This window comes from Nannobrachium achirus (genome assembly GCF_963921795.1).
Source record: "Nannobrachium achirus genome assembly, chromosome: 23".
Taxonomy (NCBI): domain Eukaryota; kingdom Metazoa; phylum Chordata; class Actinopteri; order Myctophiformes; family Myctophidae; genus Nannobrachium; species Nannobrachium achirus.
The window spans coordinates 37815724-37837719 of NC_137830.1; the positions used below are offsets into that span (position 1 = coordinate 37815724).

The following is a 21996-nucleotide window of genomic DNA, read 5'->3' on the forward strand; positions in this document are numbered from 1 at the left end:
TGATTTTGGGTGAAAACAAGGCATACTCGACACCAAAATCGACGAATACAAAAATAAACCACGAGACCTATGGAAGTTGCTTAACAACCAATTAGGCTTAAAATCTAAAAACATATGCCACAGCATAAACATCAAAACGGACGCCGCTCTCATTTCTGACAAATGTGAAGTAGCTACCCATCTTAACAAAACCTTTACCACCATGGCCCATTCACTGGTTGAAAGACTGGTCGCCCCATCTGGGCGGTATGGTATAAATTTTGTTAAGAAATACTACAATAAACTGGGTGTCATAAAAGACAGTTTTAAACTTGCCACAGTGACAACTGATGAAGTGTTTAAAAAACTGAGCGCCCTACCTCAGCACAAGGCCACTGGCCTTGATAAAATTCCAGCTAGATTTCTCAGAGATTCAGCCGCCACCATTGCTCCAATCATTACCCACATAATTAACCTTTCCATCGAACAGGGTCATGTCCCACAGGACTTCAAACTAGCAAAAGTAACCCCCCTGCATAAAAAAGGTAGCAAACTAGACCCTGGAAACTACCGTCCCGTTTCCATTCTCAGCTCCATATCCAAAGTCATGGAGAAAATAGTCTACGAACAGATTGCAAGATATCTCGATGAGAATAATCTGATTTACGAGTTCCAATCTGGATTCAGAAAATCTCATTCCACCGACACATGCCTTCTCTATTTGACTGACCAAATCAAACGCGAAGCGGATGACGGCAAATATAGCGGCATGGTCATGATGGACCTCCAGAAGGCATTTGATACCGTAAATCATTCTATTCTGATTGAGAAACTAAAAGCCATCGGTCTTGACTGCGCAGCAGTGAGTTGGATGCAATCTTACCTGGTGGGGAGGGAACAGGTGGTGGAGATTAACGGTACCATGTCCCCCCCCCTCCCAGTAAGCTGTGGTGTTCCTCAAGGTAGCATACTGGGGCCTCTGTTGTTCCTAATATACGTGAACGACATGGCATCTGCTTGTGACTGCAACCTGTTCCTGTTCGCGGATGACTCGGCTCTCCTAGTCTCGGGCAAGGACCACTTGCAGGTTGAGAAGACACTTAACTCTGAACTAAGTAAGATCTGCACATGGCTTAACGACAACAAATTATCAATTCACCTGGGAAAAACGGAGTCCATCCTCTTTGGAACAAATCATAACCTCAAAAAGGTCGATAACTTCACAATCAAAGTGGGTGACAAGGTCATAACACGAAAAAACGAAATCTCTTACTTAGGATGTATCCTGGAAGCTAATCTTTCCAGTGAAAAGATGACTTCTAAAGTAATAAATAAAATCAACCAACGAACTCGTTTCCTACAGAGGATAGCCCCGATGGTCAATTTTAACACACTGAAGACCATAGCTGGTGCAATAATCCAGCCCCTCTTTGACTACGGAGTCCACGTATGGTATCGTGACGCCCCACAAGCCCTGAAAACTAAACTCCAAACAGCCCAAAATAAACTAATTAGGGTCCTGCTTAGCCTTCCCTATCAGACTCACCTCACCGCTACTCACCAATTAAGAGTGGGGTGGCTCAGAGTAGATGACAGAGTACAGCAGCTTGCAATGGGCCTGGTGTACAAGATACACTACACCACTATGATACCCAAGTACCTGTCAAAATACTTTATAAACATTAAGGATGTCCATAATTACAACACCAGAGGCAGCGCCACAGATCACTTTCAACCCAGAGTCAAAACCAACAAAGGGTCAAACTCTTTTTTCTGCTATACCACCAAAATGTGGAAAGCCTTACCGAAGGCCATAAAGGAGTGTGGATCACTTGCATCCTTTAAAATTGCCCTGAAAAGCCACTTACAGGCAGCAGCCGTTCGCAACTGGTAATAATAAACCTAGCCCCAACCCTACCCTCCCCTGCCCCTTCTTTGTATATACTGTTTGTTTAAGAATTACTGTCTTTGTTTTGTTTTTCTTTACATATCTACTGCATAGTACTGTGTTCTATCTGTCTGTCATTCAATGTTATATGAGATACTTCAATGGTTTCCAGTGGAAATAAGCTTAGTCTTTTCATGGATCTCCTTTTAGTAGACCTTGTACCAGTGAACTGTACCGTCATGAAACTGTACCTTTTCCTATGCAAACTTCTAATAAAGTCTTCAATCAATCAAACTCCACAGGCTCTCTCTTTGTAATGGAGCCGTTTTTTTTTTTTCCCGACACTATGAGACATGCGGTTTCTTTTACACAACACCGCGGCTGGAAATAATGGGTGGATATTATTCTAGAAAATTGCAAAGGTAAGGCATAGGGTGTTGTGCTTCTTGGTAATGTATGGGACATGTTGAATATGGGAAGCGCTCACTATCCCGACTATCCGCTGTTCCGACATGGTCGGCAGGTTAGTTACTTAGCGTCGGCAGGTTAGTTACTTAGCGTAAGGCAGGTTAGTTACTTAGCGTAAGGCAGGTTAGTTACTTAGCGTCGGCAGGTTAGTTACTGAGGTAAGGTTTACTGAGGTTAGGTTTAGGGTTGGGGGTAGAGTTAGGGTTATAGTTTTAGTGTCGGAATACCGGACCGTCGGAACTCTGATGCGGACCCGTTGAATATGTCCTTGGGACACGCCAATAGCTGACCGGACAGGCATGTGTCGACCATGTCGTTGCAATCCGTCTTATAACACTTCCTTTCTCCCTACACTCTCCTATATTGAATAAAGGGTTAAAGCAGTGGATACAAATGTACATAATTATTAGTGTGGTTGCTATAGGCAACCAGACTATGGTTCTAGGTCTGAGAACTTTTATGGCACCTAAAGTAAACCTAACTTCAACTTTTCTGTAACCCCAAAAGTCCATTGAGTTCAATGGATCTTTTCTGTCCCTTTTCTGATTGGACAATATAATGTCCAATCCGACAGGATTGGTCATGCTTCACTTACTTGACATCACAATAACTAATGTGAGATTTTGTCAAGCAAGCCAGACTGAAAGATTTAGCAAATTTACATACTGTACATACATACTGACTGCAATGCTGACCGAAAGAGAGGCAGATTGAGAGCAAAGGGGCAAGACAGACAGACAGACACATAGGCGGACGTGTGAAACTCACCTCACTAGACTTCAGCACCCCAAACAGCGGGTAGAGGAAGGCTGGCACCAGAGCAGCTGCACCCAAAGGAACGGCTTCAGATACCCAGTAGACAGCAGTCACCATCAACACATATGCACAGCATGCCTCCTACAGGATGCAAAAAAACAACAAGGTAAGACCACAAAACATCTGGAAATGGAAATGGTGCATTTATATAGCGCCTTTATCCAAGGCACTTTACAGAGACCTGCTAACCGGGAGCAACCTGGGGTTCAGAGTCTTGCTCAAGGACTCTTCGACACTAACTCTGGGGGAGCCCGGGATCTAACTGGGAACCCTTCAGGAACCCTCCGAGTTCTAAGACGGCTACTCTACCCCACATCAGTACATTGACAGCAATACTTCATTTTGGTAGGATATTTACATTTGCCTGACACCCTTTGTAGATAACGTTTTCCTCCTGTGTCTGCATTAAACAGGTGACACTCTATGTGCAGCTGCACCCCCATTGGACGGATTGGGTATCCATCTGCTGCCCTACGTACTCACAACATGGCTGTTATTGGATCAAACAGTGCATGCATGTATGTGTGTTACAGACTGGATACAGTGAGTAGGTGGGTTCTAGACCAGATCAGAGCACTGTGCAGTAGTAGAAAGAATCCAGGCTTTACACACTGTACGGCACGAAAAACCTGTTGTTGTGAGGTTAATAAAACCCGCCAGATATGCTAAAAACAAGCAATGTTTTAAGTCCCCACCAATGCTATTCTTTCCAGCCCAATGAGTTTTAAAATAGCCTGGCAACACTGATTGTAGGACACCCCGACTATAACTAAACTATGGAAAATACTTTTTCTTTTCAATATTTCCAAGCAGTGGTGGTATCTTTCTGCGGTGACGTAATACATTAGAGTTCACAAGTACTTCCCAATCAATATTCTGGGGTGGGGAATTCTCATGGCATCAAAGGAGGTAACACAATAATGAAATAATTCCAGTCCTGACTCTGAGTACGGTACATCACCTCACATACAGTACCAACGATCCTTCCAACTTAGGTTTTTATCGCCCTACTTCCATTGACCTAGATTCAACCACCAGGTCTGCCAGGGATTATTTGACATTTATTCTAAATAATTCTCTAATTTCTCATTTCTGCTGGTTGAGTAACTCCCTTTGATAACCTCCAGTTAAAGAGGTTCGCCCCAGAAAGCCACATTGGAAATAAGTGTTTCATTATGCTTTAAAGGGAAACTAGGTAACTTTAAGACAATTTTTTATATATGTGTTTATACATTTTGTAGCAGTCATTTCTCTTTATCAGTCAATATATTATTGTGCTGGGGTGTTTCCTTCCAGAAAGACACATCCCCTGGCTGTATTTTGGTTGTGTTCCACTGTTTATGTTGACATTCATCCCTTGCAGGGACAGAAAAGTCTGTGAGGGGAGGAGCCCGGCCAGAGCTCTTAATTGCTCCATTTGAATTTCAAAGGGGTTGTGCACTGAGTTGATTTAGGATGGGAATCGAGAGCCGGTTCTTGTTGAGAACCGGTTCTCCGTGGATCGTTTCCTTGGAATCGTTAGCCAAAGTCCTTAACGATTCCGCTATCGATGCCTGCATATGCGCGATGACATCACACACGGGACACACTGCCTTGTTTTGTTAGACCGCAGCCAGCCTGTTGTCTAAGCAGAGGCGTTCGAAAGTCTGGCTGTATATTTCACAAGAATGTGCATGTTAATGTCACAGTCATTGGCTGCACCTGTGTACTATGCTAGTTTTGATAATGAGACGTCAGCTTTCCTAGTTCAATTGTTACTCAAGCTCACTGCATGGACAGACAAGTCTCCCCGTTCTGTGTCCGAGCTAAAGTGCCTAAAAAGTTTGTTTTGCAAGCCGCCGCCTCCCACGTTCTTACTACAAAACGGGATGCATCTCCATGCATGTGCTCCGTGTTGCTAAATGCTCCCCTATAAATCACAGGTGAAAGAAAGAAAGGCGTGTAAATCCATTGATCCAAACTGTAGAAGACAGTGCTTCTGCTTTAGCTGTGTACAGCAGCAGCTCTGCAAGGAAGCAAGCAGCCGACGTTATTGAGTACACTGTAAAAAATTACGTTGTGCCTTCACGTTCTGAGCACTGCAAAAACGGGACGTTGGATTGAGCACACTGTAAAAAATATAAAACACAAAAAGGAGAAAATGACAGGAGGAGCATAAGGAGGGGAGGAGCTAGAAAAGACGATTGGCCACTATTTCTGATCAGCCTCCTGCATGGCTGCAAGACCACAGGTAAGGGGCTGTGTATGCTGTGCATCATCTATTCAGAAACTATGGGGGCTACATATACACACAAACTTGCCTAGTTTCCATTTAATGTGTATATCCCAGGTTTATTTTATATTGTGATTACATCTAAACATTTACGGCCCCCTTATTGTTTTGAGGTTTCATCAAAACAATGAAAATGATTAAATGAATAGCCCACCAGACATTGCACTGATTATTTGTGGAACATCAACTACCGGTATATGCACATTTTAATTTCAAGTACATTATGGCATGTGACAATTTGGTTGACTATATTTTGCCAATAATTGCATTTGAACACAGTCATCCATCTGTTAAGTGACAGTCTACATTTGGTGGGCATTAAAGAAGTAATTCTCAGTTGAACCTAGCAATTGAGTTGAAAATCCCTGTTGCACATTGATTACTGTGTCAGCTTCTTTCCCCATTTACATAGAGTCCAGTCAACATTTACTATCACACATCTGAGTCCACATGGACGACCAACCAATATTACTTCAGGAAACAAAAGGTTACAGAAGAATCTGCCAGATAAGCATTCCTGGGCCTTTCAACTGATAGACTGTTGATCCCTAATTTGGAAGACTTGCGATGGCCTTGATCGGGGGGGGGGGGGTAAACATTTTTACCGTGAGACTAGACCACTGGACTCATAGAGGGCGAGACTGTGAAAGACATAAAATACAGACTGACAGACCTGTGGGAAGGAGGGAATGGAATGGAGGATGCAGACAGACAGGGATCATATCGGTCTGATTCAGCAGAAATGTATCACAGATCATTGGCCTTAGTTCATCTACAGATAACATAGATTCAAACACCAAAAGTTCAAATACTGTAGATCAGGGGTTTTCAAAGTGGGTGACGGGGCACCCTGGGGTGCCGTGACAGTAGTCCAGGGGTGCCGTGAGATCATTTGATAATATTTGGAATGTATTTGGACACTTGAAAAAATATTATTTAGTATAATTTTAAACTTGAAGTTATTTTCAGTCAGTTCTGCCTCAGATTAAAAAAAATATTTATGGGGTGCCCTGAGACAAAAAAGTTTGGGAACCCCTGCAGCAGATCGACCATGCATCAATGCTTAGTTTGCATTGTTTTTTGTTTTTTTTGCAATGCCTCTTCCTGTGTCAGCAGAAAGGCGCAACATCACTAATGCAACTGTTGAGATAACAGCTGCTGTACTGAAGAGAAACAAGGCTTGTTCAGACTTCAGGGAAATACTTTAGGACTCTGCTTGCAAGTAACAGTTCTATATTGGTGCGGGCTTGTTGGTGGTGCAGTGGCACAAATGTGACGCAAAGCTTGGCCAATCTGTGCCGGCGATGCATTGGGTTAGCCAATCACACACATACACACGCACGCACACGCGCACACGCACGCACGCACGCACGCACGCACGCACACACACACACACACACACACACACACACACACACACACACACACACACACACACACACACACACACACACACGCACACACACACACGCACACGCACACACGCGCACACACACAGTTTGAGTGTTCTGGAATTGACATATGGATATTCCTTCCAACTGAATAGTAAGATGTCCAAACTAAGCAGAACTAACGTCTAGACATTGTGGCCAGCCCAAGTTAATGAGCTGACTACATACCGTTTCTGGAACATCCTGGGTTCAAATCTGTTCTCTCTATCCTAAAGATTACAAATAATCGATGGAAATGATTCTGGTAAAATTCTTGCTTTGGAAAGCAATTCGATGATTTAACCGTCATGTTGCAATGTGTTTTGAGCTGGTAGATTGACTATTTTCAGCTAAGAGAAAAAAAAGAAAGGGGCCTAGTATAGAATCTCTGGGGGACAAAGTACATTATAGGGTTTAAGTGTTGACTCCAGGCATCTAGTTCAGTAAAAAGTATCTGATGGATATATTAATTAATAACTAAAACACGACAAAATAAGACTCAGACAGCCAAGGACTATATCTTAAATTGTTGTATTTTGGAGAGAGCAGACATGGTGATAAACAGTGAGCATACCATAGTGGCAGCTGGCTAAATTCTCTCTTCCTAAAATGGAGGTTGACATACAGTATATAAAGAATACAGCATATGACAGTTAGATCATTCATTCGTTCCCATATCATAACAAGAGGACAGAGACACGTAGAGTGTTGGTAAATTTCCACTAGACAGAACTTACAGTACAACAGGATAACAATGACCTACAGTATACTGTAAGCCATGAGTGTGCTCTGCTGGCCTCATTGGCTGTTAATGATGACTTTACCAGGAATGCTCTTATATACCAAACTCTGCTGACATCACCAGTGGCATCACCAGGAATGCTGGTCCCTCATTGGGGGTTTTAATGATGATGTTGCCAGAAATGCTGGTCCCTGATTGGGCTACGGGCTTAAACAAAGGGGTACACCGACAAACAGTACTTGCACGCTCTGCTTGCACAGGTTTGCGGGATCTATTTTCACAATAACATGACGCTCATGTGAAGCATAACGTTCTCTCGGTTACACACCGTTGGATGGAGATACATACCGGTAGCTCTCTCTCGGCTACTCTGGATGGGGAAACATAACACTCTACGCACCGAGAGAAGTAACACTCGATACATTGCAGTAAGGGTGGGCAATATCCCGAAAATATATCGCTATCGAGGTATCAACATGCAAGGTATACATATCGACAAAGACGGCTTGAAATGAGGTATTGGTGTATGTGTCAAATGAATTAACAGACACACTATGCATGCACGTAGCGCATGCAAAAAAGCAGTCTCAATAAAACCTACTTAACCCTTCTATGTGTACTGTGCAGTGCGCATGCATGGATATGCTATCCATTATCTGGGTTAGGCAGGCAGCTAGTGGACCTAAGGCAGAAAAACATTAAAAACTATATAATGCAATTGTTTTTACTAATATCGTAGGTAATATCAATAACGAGGTAAACAACGTTATCGAATATCGAAGGTTTTCCTAATATCGCCCGGCCTTACATTGCAGCTGTACATTTCTCAGGATGTATTTCAAAACATATGGATTTCAGACTGGTGTGGCATGTCGGTGGCTACATGTGCAGTTAGTGTTAGTAAGCAACCTAACCACGGAGTGGTGGAGGAAATCACAATGAACATGCAGTGTTGCCAGGTCTGATTATTAGAAGCCGCGTTGGGCTTGTTATTCTGTAAAGTTGCTTGTAAATAATGGTGGTTGAGCTTGTAGATCGGAATGGCTATTTCAAAATAGCCGATGGATATAGGTTTTAGGTGCTCATGTGGCCTATATTCACTTATTTTAGGCTTGTTTGCATAGACATGGCTGCTTATTCTTCTTGCAAAATCTGGCAACACATACAGCTAATTAGAACTTATACTTAGGCTATTTACTTAAGTTTGTATAGCCTAATGGTATTTATTTTTGTTTAAAACACTTGAAACTGCTTTATAAAGCTGCATTCTTGCATTCTGTGGGACACGTTAAATCAATTGTTTTAACATGTCCAACATTGTCCCGCAAAGCGGGTTCCCCTGTCCCTCATTGGTCCTGTTTTGAGGTGGTCACCCTAATTAGCTGACGTCACGGACAGAACAGCCCATACAAGGAGATATGCAGTGTGTCGTGTTTGCACCGCTCACTTCGCATGGGTGCAGGGCCAGACTGGGACATAAATTCGGGACTGGAATCCACCACAACCGGCGCAAACCGAACATAGAAGATCTACAAGCCCACAACATGTAGTGGCAGCGATGCGTTGTGGGCCTGTATCAGCTGTTAAATGTTTGAGTGGGACTCCTGGACCACAGTAGCCTGTGATTGGGCTACTGGCCCAGTATTCAGATGATAGAAAAGCCAGTGGGCCAATCGTTAATGTCGTTCTGCTCTGTGGGCCGGTGTCACAGCAGAGACAGACAGGAAACAGGGACAGAGAGATGAGGAGGGAAATGCAGCAAAGATCGTCGGGAACCCAACTCGAATCTGCAATGTACTTACTGTCATGCTACACAAGAGCCCAGGAGCCTGGACCGCTAGACCATGGCCCAGGATGGACCGATGGACCAAGGCCCAGGGTGGTCTAGCCTTGCGTAGCCAGACTATATCACTGCGAGGATATGAATCTAATACTTCTATATCGAAGGTTTTTTTTCCAAGGGGCGGGTAAAAAAACACAATTGGTTTGACCAGACCAATACTGGGCCCTGATTGGTCACCCAACTCTTTGGGGTGAGGAAATGGATTCAAAATTGAGCGAGCGGGGCCAGACCCAAATCGATACTCTGAGCTCTCAAGCAGGGCAATAGGCTGCCTGGTGACATCACAGCTACTTGGTGACATCACTACCTATTGACATCACTACCTAGTGACATCACAGCCATGACAAAAGGAGATCCAGGAACCCTGGTGTTGTTTATGTCAGTCTGTTTATTTTAGTGCTGAGCCCAGAGTCATTGGGATGTTATTTTTGAGCAGTGCTCATGGAAGGAGCTAAGCTCCAACATCTGGCTTTATCCGCTCTGAAGCGTGGCCTACATCTGGCCTACAATTGGCCTACATCTGACCTACATCTTGACACAAAGCACTTGAAGTTTGTTGTATGCCCATGCAGGGTCACACTGGCCAAGCTTTGAGGCCAAGCTTTGCGGTACGCTTTTTATCAATTCATGGATAGCACCGCTCACTTCACACTAGGTGTGATTTTCTTTTTTCTTTGTTTTCTTTTTTTTTTTCTTTCTTCATTTGTTAATCATGGCCGTCAGCTCCCACCTGATGTTGTGTGGGAGTCCAGACTTCTCCAGACCATACTGAATAACTGCTAGCTTACATGAAGTCTTCAGGCTAGGACTCAGGTCTAAGACATACAGGTCACCAGGTGTGTTGTATCCTGTGTTGTAGAGGATGATACGATCTCCCATCATGCAACAGCACGTCCTATATGTTGGAGACGGCCCTCTCCCCTTGGGCTCAACCGTCTTCCAGGAGAAGGTCTCTGGAATGAATTTCCACAAATCATTGAAGGTCTGGGAAAATGTGTAGCCACCAAATATATACAGTTCTCCATTGTAAGTAAAGGCTGAATGTTTACTGCGTCCTTCCGGAAGAAGCTGTGCAGAAGGTGTGTTCAGCCAGCAGTTGTTCTCTGTGTCAAACACTCTGATGGTGCTGTACTGACCCCCCCAGCCCCCAAATACAAACATCCTTGTCCCGATGATGGTGGCAGAGTGAAGTGATGAAGCAGGTGGTGCAGTGCCTCTGGTGTTAATTAAAGACCAGACCATAGTGGTAGCAGCAAACTTGTAGATGTCATTAGTGTATCTAGTCTGTGTCTCTCCTCCATGAATATACATGACATTTCCCAAGACACAGGCTGAGTGGTCCTCCCTTCCCTCTGGAACAGTCCCTGAAACCTGTGGTTTGAACCATATGTGGGCGTCAACGTCAAATGCATAAAGCAGGTTGCAGAACCTGGATTTGTAGTACTTTATCCCTCCCCAGAGGTAGACAGTATCTTCAATCAGCACAGCTGTGTGGCCCCAGCGCCTGAAGGGAACCTCAAGGTGACGTTCTCCTTTTCTATGTGTCGCTGGGGGCAACGTTGTCCAGCGCAAAGACATTGTGTTGAGGATGTGCACACCAATCTGTTCACTGTCCTTGTCACTGACTCCTCCAATAGCATACACCTTCTGTCCATCTGTCACCACAGCAGTGTGCCTGCATCTATTTATTCCTTTCAGATGGATCGTCCAGCAAAACATTCTTACACACCAGAAACAACACAGACCTATGTTATCAAATGCTGCTCTGTAAAAGAATGCAGTACTGCTATGCGCCACTGCCACTTATATGTGTTCGGCGGAACAACCGTCCCGCAAGGTTGACCAATCTGCCAAGCCGTTGGGGCCTTGGGGCCCTGTGAGGGCCACACTTGGCCCCTGGTGGCCCCTGGTCTGTGGATCAATGCACATGGGGACTCTAGGGGCCCCTGGTGTGACTATCGTCATGGCAACCCCCCTAACAGTGTCTGTGCCAAGTTTGATGCAGACTGGAGCAACGCTGCGTCTCGCAAGTCCAGATGTTACGTTTTGTGACGTCCACCATTGACCCAGTTATTAACACATCACCTGCCAGCTGTTCATTCATTCGTCACCTGCCAGCTGTTTGTTCATTCATTCATTCGTTCATTCATTCGTTCATTCATTCGTTCATTCATTCGTTCGTTCATTAATTCATCTGCCTCTGCCAGGGCTTTTCCATTGTTTTTAACTACCGGTACCTTATTTTGCAGACCCATGGAACACACCGAGTTAAAAAGAAAAGAACACCAACCAAGTGGTTCAAATAGTGAGGACAACATGTACATAACTAGAAATACTGTTCCTACGAAACAGTGTGGGCTCGCTCGTGACTATATTCTGCAGCGTGCTAACTGTCATGTGAAGCTCAACCAATACTCCAGCTACCACCACTGCCAGATGTTTTCCGCAACTCCATTGCACCTCATTGGCTAAGGGCCTTGCCTTTGTACTGTCTGCGACGGAACTCACACTATAAATAATGAAGTTAACATAGTGTTCTCACTTTCAGTGAGCCCACAACAATAATGAAGATAACATAGTGTTCTCGCTTTTCAGGCGAGCCCACAACTAGTAAGACGCCTCAGGGCGACATACGACCTCGCCCTTATCTAGCTAGTGATGATAACGGACCAGTTACCCATATATGGAGACCCCTGGTACCCATATATGAAGATCCATGTACTGTATATGGAGATATGCTGTGAGAACCCAAACATGCTGACTAAGTTATTGTCTCCACCAGCCGAAGGCATGGGGGAGAGTATGTTTTCCCCTCCGTCCGTCCGTCCGTCCGTCCGTCCGTGCGTGCGTGCGTGCGTGCGTGCGTCCTCGCAGTTTGTTACCACCTAATCTCAGTCGCCGCTGGTCCGGTCGCTGCCAAAATGAGCACACACACTCAATGGATGCCAATTCAGAACCTCTGCCCCACATTTTTTTCAAAGGGCCTGTTCTAGCGCCACCATGAGACCATTTCTGTACACTACTCTTCAGAGATTTTGTCCAAAAATCCTACAAATCGGTAAGCAGTATCTTGACAGTCATGTGATCGACACGGATCTGTCCGATTATGCATATTCCATCCTGATTGGCTAAGATTGCCTTCTAAAGTTTGTAGGATTGAGCCGTTTTGAACAAAATGCCTCAAATCCCAAACGCAAAGTGCAATTATCATGAAAAAATCAAACCTCGGTTCGAAGTGAAGCGGTGGACAGATAAAACCTCTATTCTGAATGTATTTGGAGAGCTGGTATGACAGTTGGTATAATAGGTTTAAAAAATATATAGATTAAAACACATACATTAAAATAAGAATTTGTAATTAAATAAATACATAAATAAATATAATAATAAATAAATACAATAATAAATAAATACAAAAATAATTACCATTTTCTAATGGAGAAACTTTCTTGTTGCATTCATCATAAGGACAGCATTCATATATGCAATTATCTTGTTTAATCATTATTACTTTTTCAAAAAAGCCTATTCATTCTGGACTGATATTTTACACGTACGGGACAGGAAAAACCTGTTCATTCTGGCCTGGAGTGACCATATATGGACATAAGGTAACATACTTTGTGTTTTTGAAAAACCCTGTTCATTCTGGACTGAGATCACCATATATGGTAATTAAACAGACATTCTGTGGGACAGGAAAAACCTGTTCATTCTGGCCTGGAGTGACCATATATGGATTAAGGTAACATACTTTGTGTTTTTGAAAAACCCTGTTCATTCTGGACTGAGATCACCATATATGGTAATTAAACGGACATTCTGTTTTTGAAAAAGCCTGTTCATTCTGGACTGAAATGACCATATATGGGCGTGATACACACAAAGCCATTCATTGGAAGCGGTTTTCACCGCTTCAAAAATCGCGCACACATGTTCCCACTAGGCCTAGGAAGAAATGCCACTTCAAATTTTGGAAATCAGCCTCATGGTGGCGCTATAACAGGCCGATTTGTGGTTTTACCTATTAACTCCACCGATCAGTTTCAAACTTTGTAAGCACACTCCCTAGAGGCCAAGAAAATGGCCTTTTCACATCAGCCTTTTATAGCGCCACCAGGAGGCCGACTTATGTAAGACACATTTTTGGATCCTTCAGAATTTACCCAAAATTAACAAAAATCTGTACACAGTATCTCTACAGTCATATGATCAAGACGGATCTGTCCCATATTAAATATTCCATCCTGATTGGCTAAGATTGGCCTCCAATCCTTTGCAGGATTGATCCGTTTCGAACAAAATGCAGTATCTCAACAGTCATGTGATCGTCACCGTTAAAGGCCAAAGAAGACATGGCACCCTTTTCACATGTAGCGCCACCAGGAGGCCACAATAATTAATACCTGACCTGGTGGAGACCTGTGCTCGGAAGAGCACTGCTTCTAGTTCATTATGTGAAAGTCCTATGATGTCTATGACATCTGACATCATACCCTTTTATGCCCATACATGGTGATGTCAGAACATGCCCATATATGGGCATTACCAAATATGGGCATTCCCAGATATGCTCTTAATATTGATGACATCGGGACAGGGATCTCCAATTCTCCATATATGGGCAACAGACATGGACGTAATTAATTTGCAAGTGTGACTCGTGATGACATCAGCGATCTCCATATATGGGCATAAAAGGGACATCAAGCCAGAGCGTGATGTCAGAGCGGCAAACCCATTTTGTTAAGAGTGGTTCCCCTGACATCACAGTGACATCAGAGCATGATGTCAGAGCAAAAAACCCATAGAACCACAGTGCCAGGCGTGACAGACAGGCAGAGATACACACATACAGACAAGCTGTGACCGTTTACATACTAATCTGGGACCTACGGTCGCAATCATCTATCTATCTATCTATAAATTAGGGAAACCTACGTCTGCGTGTCTGCGTCCGTGTGTCTGCGTCTGCGTGTCTGCGTCCGTGTGTCTGCGTGTCTGCGCTGACGTCATCCAATGGGAAAACCCTTGGAAAGACACAGAGTGACGTCATCAATCGGTTGATGACGTCACCCAGGTCACGTCCCAGGTCATATACAAAGGCCACAAGAGGGGCTGTCTATGCCCGTAGCCAATCCGATGGCATAAACAGGCATATGTCCAAAAACCTTGACATTTCAGCCAACCAGACTATAAATGGGCCAATCTCCAGAATATTTCAGGCTTCGCATGACTTCATATCATAATAAAATGGGTGGAGTTGATAAAGCATGATTTTCCTCGATTGGCCGAGCCCTGGCCCATCGGCTTTGCGGATTGGTCAAACCTCACGGGACGTTTTATGCCACCGAACACATATACGTAAGTGCCAGCGATGATTTCGAACGCACATCAAAATCAGAAGCGCCAAAAGAAAAGAATGAAAATCAAGTTCTTCTTGAATTAAAGGAGTACGTTGAAAGACATGGATTCATATTGAATGAAAATGTCGGACTGCCTGAGCCCCATATAAACTAGACCAGGTCAACCTGGTTGTGCCAGACCCCCTGTCTGTCATCATCATTTATGACATCATGCCTTTTGTAGGCATGTCATCATCATGTCATCATCATATATACCCTTTATATAGAAAACCCGGACAGACAGACCGACATTTGCTTATGTAGGCCTACCCATTTCATGGGTCTGGCAAAAACAATATACGTCAAAGGTCTCGCATCATCAAACACGAAACAGGACATAACAGACGAACTAGAAGCTCATATCGCCAAAACAGAGAATCCTTTAAATGAGGAGCGGGCAAACCTCTAGTAATAATACATATCACAATAGCCTAACTATCCACACTCAAAAAATGCTTTGATTGTAGTAATTTGTATATTTATTTTTCTTAAAGATTAACACTTCATTTTTTTGAGGCATAAAACATACAATACAAACATAAAACATTCAATGACACAGCATCATCAAGAATATTTAATGACCCAGCTGTATATTTCAAAACACAATCACATGAAACAAAAGTGAAACACAAATAACTAATTTATTTTAAGACATGTTACTAAACTCACTGATCCTGTTATCAATTCATCCGTGGACTACAGGGGAAAAGAGAGTGGACGAGGGTTCTAGATAAAGCATAATGGTGTATCACTCATCACCTCTATCGACTAATCCAAAAACAGGTGGGTTGAAAGAGATCCACAACTAAACGGTGCTTACACACACATGCATATGCATGAGTTGGTATCTGGCAAGGATCTTGTTGATCTGCCGATGGTGGCGGTGTGTTGGACAGAGGAGAGAGTGATTGACTTATCTTTTGCCTTCAGTTGACCGTGAAGTCAATTTTGCACTCACTTGCAACCTTTAAACATTCTGTTTAATTCGCTTGGATCACTCTCCATCAAACATGTCTCAATCAGACCCCTTTCTCTCCCTTCCTGTCCACCTCCCCCCCCCCCCCCCCCCCTCTCTCTCTCTCTCTCTCTCTCTCTCTCTCTCCTGCTGTGGCATGACGCAGGACATGTCCGGCAGATGTTCTGCTGCAGCTGCACACAGTACCATTCCAAACAGCAACGCGCCCTCTGCACTTGGCTGGCTCTAACCAGATGAGGCTCCCACTTTGCTGTGGCCCTGACACATTCCAGAGCCGGCTTGGGGTCCTGGGCCCTGCGGTTCTGAGGTGTTGTAAGGGACCCAAATCTGGCAGAGCAGTAGATTGGTTACATAACTTAATTGCTTGGCATTTTTTCTAGAAATTAGTCTCTTTCTTTCTTTCAATGCTTGATCTTAACATTATCTAATATCTGCTGTAGCAGCCTACTAATCCTCCAGTTGTCCTTGAAATGAAAACGTTTGAGAACCAATGCTGCGGACAGCATCAACATGCAACAACAGCCTTGGCCTTAATAGGCTCTATGCATATACGCCATTTTGTTCTACCTCCGGGTGTTTTTCGACTTCCTTCACAGGTGTTACTGATGATACTAATGAAGGGTCTGTTTGATTTATTGTACAGTGGTTCTTTCATTTCAAGGACCCCCATAACTCTATACAAATGGAATCAACAAATGGAATCAAATGGACCCTTGCGGGTCCATTTTCTTCCATTTGTACACTCTCAAAGTTACACACCTGTATGGGGACATTTGGAACCTACTCAAGAACACTTTGAGACCCACTGGTGTAGCAGAGTGTTTCCAGTGAGCCAACATGCACAATATCAGCACCCTGACTCTGTTTGACCAGAATGGAACAGACCCTTCATTAGTATCATCGGTAACACCTGTGAAGGAAGTCGAAAGACACCCGGAAGTAGAACAAAATGGAGTATATGCGTAGAGCCTATTAAGTGTGACCTGTGGGCGCTTTTACGCACGTATAGGTGCCCAACAGGAGTGCGTAAAACCCCACTTTTAAGGTAGGCTACTCTACTCACTACCACAAAATGATGCTTTGGTTCATTCAACCATCTCATTCAATTCCTTTTAGACCTGGAGTTTTGATACAACGGACAAAGCAACTGTCTCCACACACACACACACGCTCTCCAGACTCCATCTCATCAACATATCGCGACATCTCTCTTGGACACACACGAGTACCAACCCAGCTGATCCGGACAGCTTGGGGACTGTCCGTCCCGGACCAAAACACAAGACAGTGTGTCCTTTTGATTGATTCTCCATGCGTCTCTCTCTCTCTCTCTCTCTCTCTCTCTCTCTCTCTCTCTCTCTCACACACACACACACACGCACGCACGCACACACGCACACAGCAAATCGGAGCCACCATCAGTGTCTACACTCAAACCTGCTGAGCTCCGTATGTACCATTAAACTTATGTTTGTTTGATTGATTTCTTGATTGATTGCATACTTTGTTAAATGTTTGCATAGGAAAAGGTACAACCAGGACAGTACAGTTCACTGATACAAGGTCAACCACAAGAAAGCTCACTGCTGTTTAAAATGGGGTCCCTTTTTACTCAGTTCATACAAAACAACAATGACAATACTACACATACATTGCATGCTCTCTGCCCCCTAATTACTAGCCTACTAAATGAATGCATTTTGTAGGCTACTTTGTGTAACCGTCTGCCTCCTTTTAAATTACAGCTGATTGATAGATTGATTGATTGAATATACTACTTTATCATAAGTTTGCAAAGGAAAAGGTACCATACAGGACAGCCTACAGTTCAATTCCACAAGAAAGCCTTTGGGCTTGTTTAAATTGGCCGGGGTCCATTTTCCCCTCAATTGTAGGCCTACTTTGGCAATTGTAGCCTTGTTAACCTACATTTCATACTATTTTTTTTAGTTTTTTCTTTGCTAACTTGCTAAATCAGAGGTCTTCGACAGGGGGTTAGGGACCCCTAGGGGGTCCTCAGGGTTACTACACAGGGGGGCCGCCAAATCTTTGTGTGGTAGGAACATGTTTTTTACATTCCCTATTCTTAGTGGAACATTAGCCGAAAAATAGCAGATCTACAAGCTCACAACGCCTAGGCTGCGAAGAGTTGTGACTCACAACTTGTGAGCTTGTAGATCGGCTATTTTTTGGCACAGAGGTTTGGTGTATAGAGGGAAAAGAAGAGCAGACTAGGTATTGACAGTTCAAGTGGTTGAATATATTAATCCTACAGATGATAGTGCTGTCTGTCAAACAAGTCTAAACTGTAAATCTACAACGCAATTTTTTTACGTTATGTAGTGGGGGTCCCTGCTTATCATCTCTCTCTCAGCTAAGGGGTCCTTGGCTTGAAAACGTTGAAGACCCCTGTGCTAAACGTGTCTTTGTACTCACGCTGGTGGGGTGGATGAGGGGCAGGGGCAGCAGTGACAGTGGGATCAGAACCACCAGGATCAGTTTCCTCGCCCTCCACATCTTCTTGATCAGGTCCATCCTTGCGGCGGCTTCGAGCCTCATGGGTCACGGTGACCCCGGAGCCCGCACAGGTCAGGTCGGCGTGTCCTCCAGATCGAATCCAACAGAACGACCGGGTCGTGCAAACTGGTTCCTCTATATCGTGTGCAGGTGCACAAGTCAATGAGCTGGACTTTAGCGTTGAAGAACAGATCCTTGGAGTGATGGAGTCTGAGAGACGTCAGGCACAAGTTCAACAACTTGGACTGGAAACTGGAGCAGTTTCAACCACCTCTGCTGCAGACTGCAACAACTAAAGGGTCTCTCCTTTAGGTGAGTGACTCTCAAACTGCCCAAGCTGGGTTTCTGTTGCTGTCCCCCCCTCTAGTTGAACTGAGGTCCACGAACTTCCACCGTGTATGATAGACATGCCATTATGGGACAGAACCTGGAAGTTGTCTGTAGACCCTATGGATGGTGCTGCTGGTAGGTGAGAAGCGGTGTTTTGGTTGAAAGCCCTGCCGCCATAAACTGTTATATTTATGAGATGTTATGCTAATGATGACTGTTTATAACTCCACCCAGCTGACTCTTAACCAATCAGAGTGGAGAATGCCTAGTGCTATTTTCAGTGGTGTAAAGTAACCAAGTACATTTACTTGAGTAATGTAGCCTACTTAAGTGCAATTTTGAGGTATTTTTACTTTACTTGAGTATTTCCAATTTCCATTACCTTTACGTCTACTCCACTAGGCCTACTTCTCGGATCCAAAAAATATAGGCCTACTTTTACTCCACTACAATTAGTTGAAAACTTTAGTTAGGCCTACTAGTTAGGCTACTTTGTAGATTTGTATTATTATTACAAAACATTCATTAACCACTTCAACCCTATATACATTTTGGCTCATCGAGAGGGCCAGGCATTGCGAGCTTGTAGATCTGCTATTATTTTCAAATGATTTTTATACATTTGAAAACTTGTGAAATGGGACATTGGATTTTTAAATTATTTCATTTAATTTTCACAATGTTACAAAACATATCACAGTTTCTACAAAAAGTCAAAGGCCAATTAAGGCTTGGCATTACATTAGGCTGGCTACATTATATTAGCCTATATACAGATTACTCAAAATCTAATTATAATAATTCATAAACATTAGGCTGCAAAGCATTCCATGGCAATATCAATTTCCATAAACTTTACATGGAATTACATTTCATATAATCTCTCAAGAGCAGGTGAGGTGCGCTGCTCTAGAAGAAAGTGACAATGTGGCACTACAGCAGCGCTACTCAACCCGCGGCCCGCGGGCCGCATGCGGCCCTTTCCGCATGTCTGTGCGGCCCGTCATGATCTAATAAAAATATAGTTATTCTATCGAGTGAACGCAGCATTTCTCAGTGTGTATCGGTACAAATTGACGGCTGAAATCATGATGTATCATTCGCTGAGTGTCTGGATCGGTAAACTCCACGGCTGTATCGTTTTTTTCATGTAGTATTTCATTCTATCCTATGTTTCCGAGGCACATTGAATGCACCATTTCAGCCCCCTCCCCAAAAGCCAATCTTTAACGCGAGTCGCCACAGTGACAGCACTCGGACATTCATTCTGCAGGCAGGCAGGCAGACAGTGCAGAAGTGCACACAGACGAACTAGCTATGCAGCAGCAGCCGCACAGGTTAAAAATGCAAGATTAGCAGTACAGTAATTAGCGTTATAATAACATCCATGATTGTCCGCTGCGCTGATTGTTGTCACAGAGTAGCACAGCTGAGTGTAATCAACGGCCGTTTCTTGGCGAATCTCCGACGGTATTGATTGAGATCATTTTGTTAAAGAAAGCTTCTGCGCTATATCTGCACACACAAAACAACAATGTTGCTGGGTGTTGTAGGACTACTACTTGCGTTTAAAACAAAGTAGTTTTCACTGTTTTACAACTTTCCTGTTGAGTGTTGATGCAATGGTGCAACTCTCTCTTTCTCTGCTGCTGTTCTGTTCTGGGAAAGAAGCCTAATGTATACTTAGCAGTACAAGGGTGTCGCACCTAAAATAGGAGACCTACAAGCTCACAACGCGTCGTGGATGCGACGCGCTGTGAGCTTGTAGGTCTATGTTTTTAAAACATTTTTGGCTAAAATGGCATAATCTTGGATATTATTAATATAACAAACCAGGGAGTTGTTTTTCAGGTGAAGGACCCCTTAGCTGAGAGAGATATAAAGCAGGGACCCTCACTGTAGGCTAGGTATTATAGCCTACTGTAGGCTATTATACTGTATCACACAAATATTTGGCAGCCCCCCCTGTAATAACCTGAGGATTGGGGTCCCTAACCCCCAGTTGAAGACATGTACTAATAATGATATAGGCCTACTATATGATTAGTAATCAAACAATTCTACAATAGCAGCAGTTGGGTTGTTGGACCCAAAATGTGGCTGTTTTCTGTGTGTTTCCTTAATTATTAGACAAATTATTAGACAAAATCATTGTAAACGTTCAAAATGGGACCGTCATTTTTAGCTTGCGGCCCTTTGACTTTTGGCATTTTGCTGAGTGGCCCCTGAGCCATCTTAAGTTGAGTAGCCCTGCACTACAGGAACGACTAAACGTGGTTAAACAGCGCCCTCTATGTACAACCTCCTCGACTTCCAGGCAAGTTTTTTTCTTCACTTTTGGCAAAACTATTTTAGATTAGAAGTTACGTATGTTTGCATGTTAAGTCAGTGGTATAACACTTTTCTGAATTACCAAAAGCGTCCAAATGCACAATAAGCATCGTTTAATTGACAAAGTAACCAATTGTTTCACAGCTCTGCCTATAAGCTTTGACATTGTGTAACAAGGATTCATTGTTAGCTTTTGGTCTAAAAGCAAAAACCCTTGCGTGTTAAAAGCAGACACATTAAAAGGATTATAGGAAAGTAGTAGGCCTACTTGGAAAACCTCTTCTACTTTAAACTACTTTGTCTATTCAGACATTGACCGAGGAGCTGCATTTAGGTGGACTTTAGGGGCAAATAAATAGAGCATCTTAACAAGACAGAAATGAGGGGTTATCAGTACAGCAACATGACACCTGTGTCAGTGTCAGTGTGTGTGTGTGTGTGTGTGTGTGTGTGTGTGTGTGTGTGTGTGTGTGTGTGCGCGCGTGCGTGCGTGCGTGCTTGCGTGCCTTTTCATCAACAGGCCACCTCAGTCTTCATTGGCCCATTGATATATTACATAAGCCAATCAATGTTGCCTAGGCTAATTCACCTTAAACCTCTTTGCATCTTAACAGAGACTTCATTCATGCAGTTCACAGACCAAACACTCCTTTGATTGGATAACATCTCACATAGGCACCATTGATTGATCACACACACACACGCGCGCCACACGCGCACGCACGCACGCACGCACGCACGCACACACGCACACACGCACACACACACACACACACACACACACACACACACGTTTTATGTTATTAAGAATGGCTCACAGTTTCAATCTGAAACTGCTGTACATTTGTCCAGTGTATTTACTGTATCAGCCCTGTTCTGAACAGAAGCAGTCAGGCCTTTTGAGAGTTTCGCTTTTAAGATTTTCAAGTGGGCTTTTCAGATTTTCAAGTGGGCTCTGAAGGTTAAGAAGTGCTGCTCTATGGTCATGTCCCACCCAAT

At 43.6% G+C, this 21996-nt stretch overlaps 1 protein-coding gene across 1 annotated transcript in view; it reads right to left on the reverse strand.

Annotated features, from left to right (window-relative positions):
* The window catches only part of slc13a4 (solute carrier family 13 member 4), a gene marked incomplete at both ends in the record, with an annotated part of 57565 nt that extends 39187 nt beyond the window's left edge, over positions 1–18378 (reverse strand). The window contains 2 exons of the mRNA XM_080754359.1: positions 3104–3232; positions 18256–18378. Coding sequence (XP_080610485.1) covers positions 3104–3232; positions 18256–18378 — 252 coding nt within the window. The remainder of the gene's footprint in view (positions 1–3103; positions 3233–18255) is intronic.
* Positions 18379–21996: the final 3618 nt, after the last annotated feature.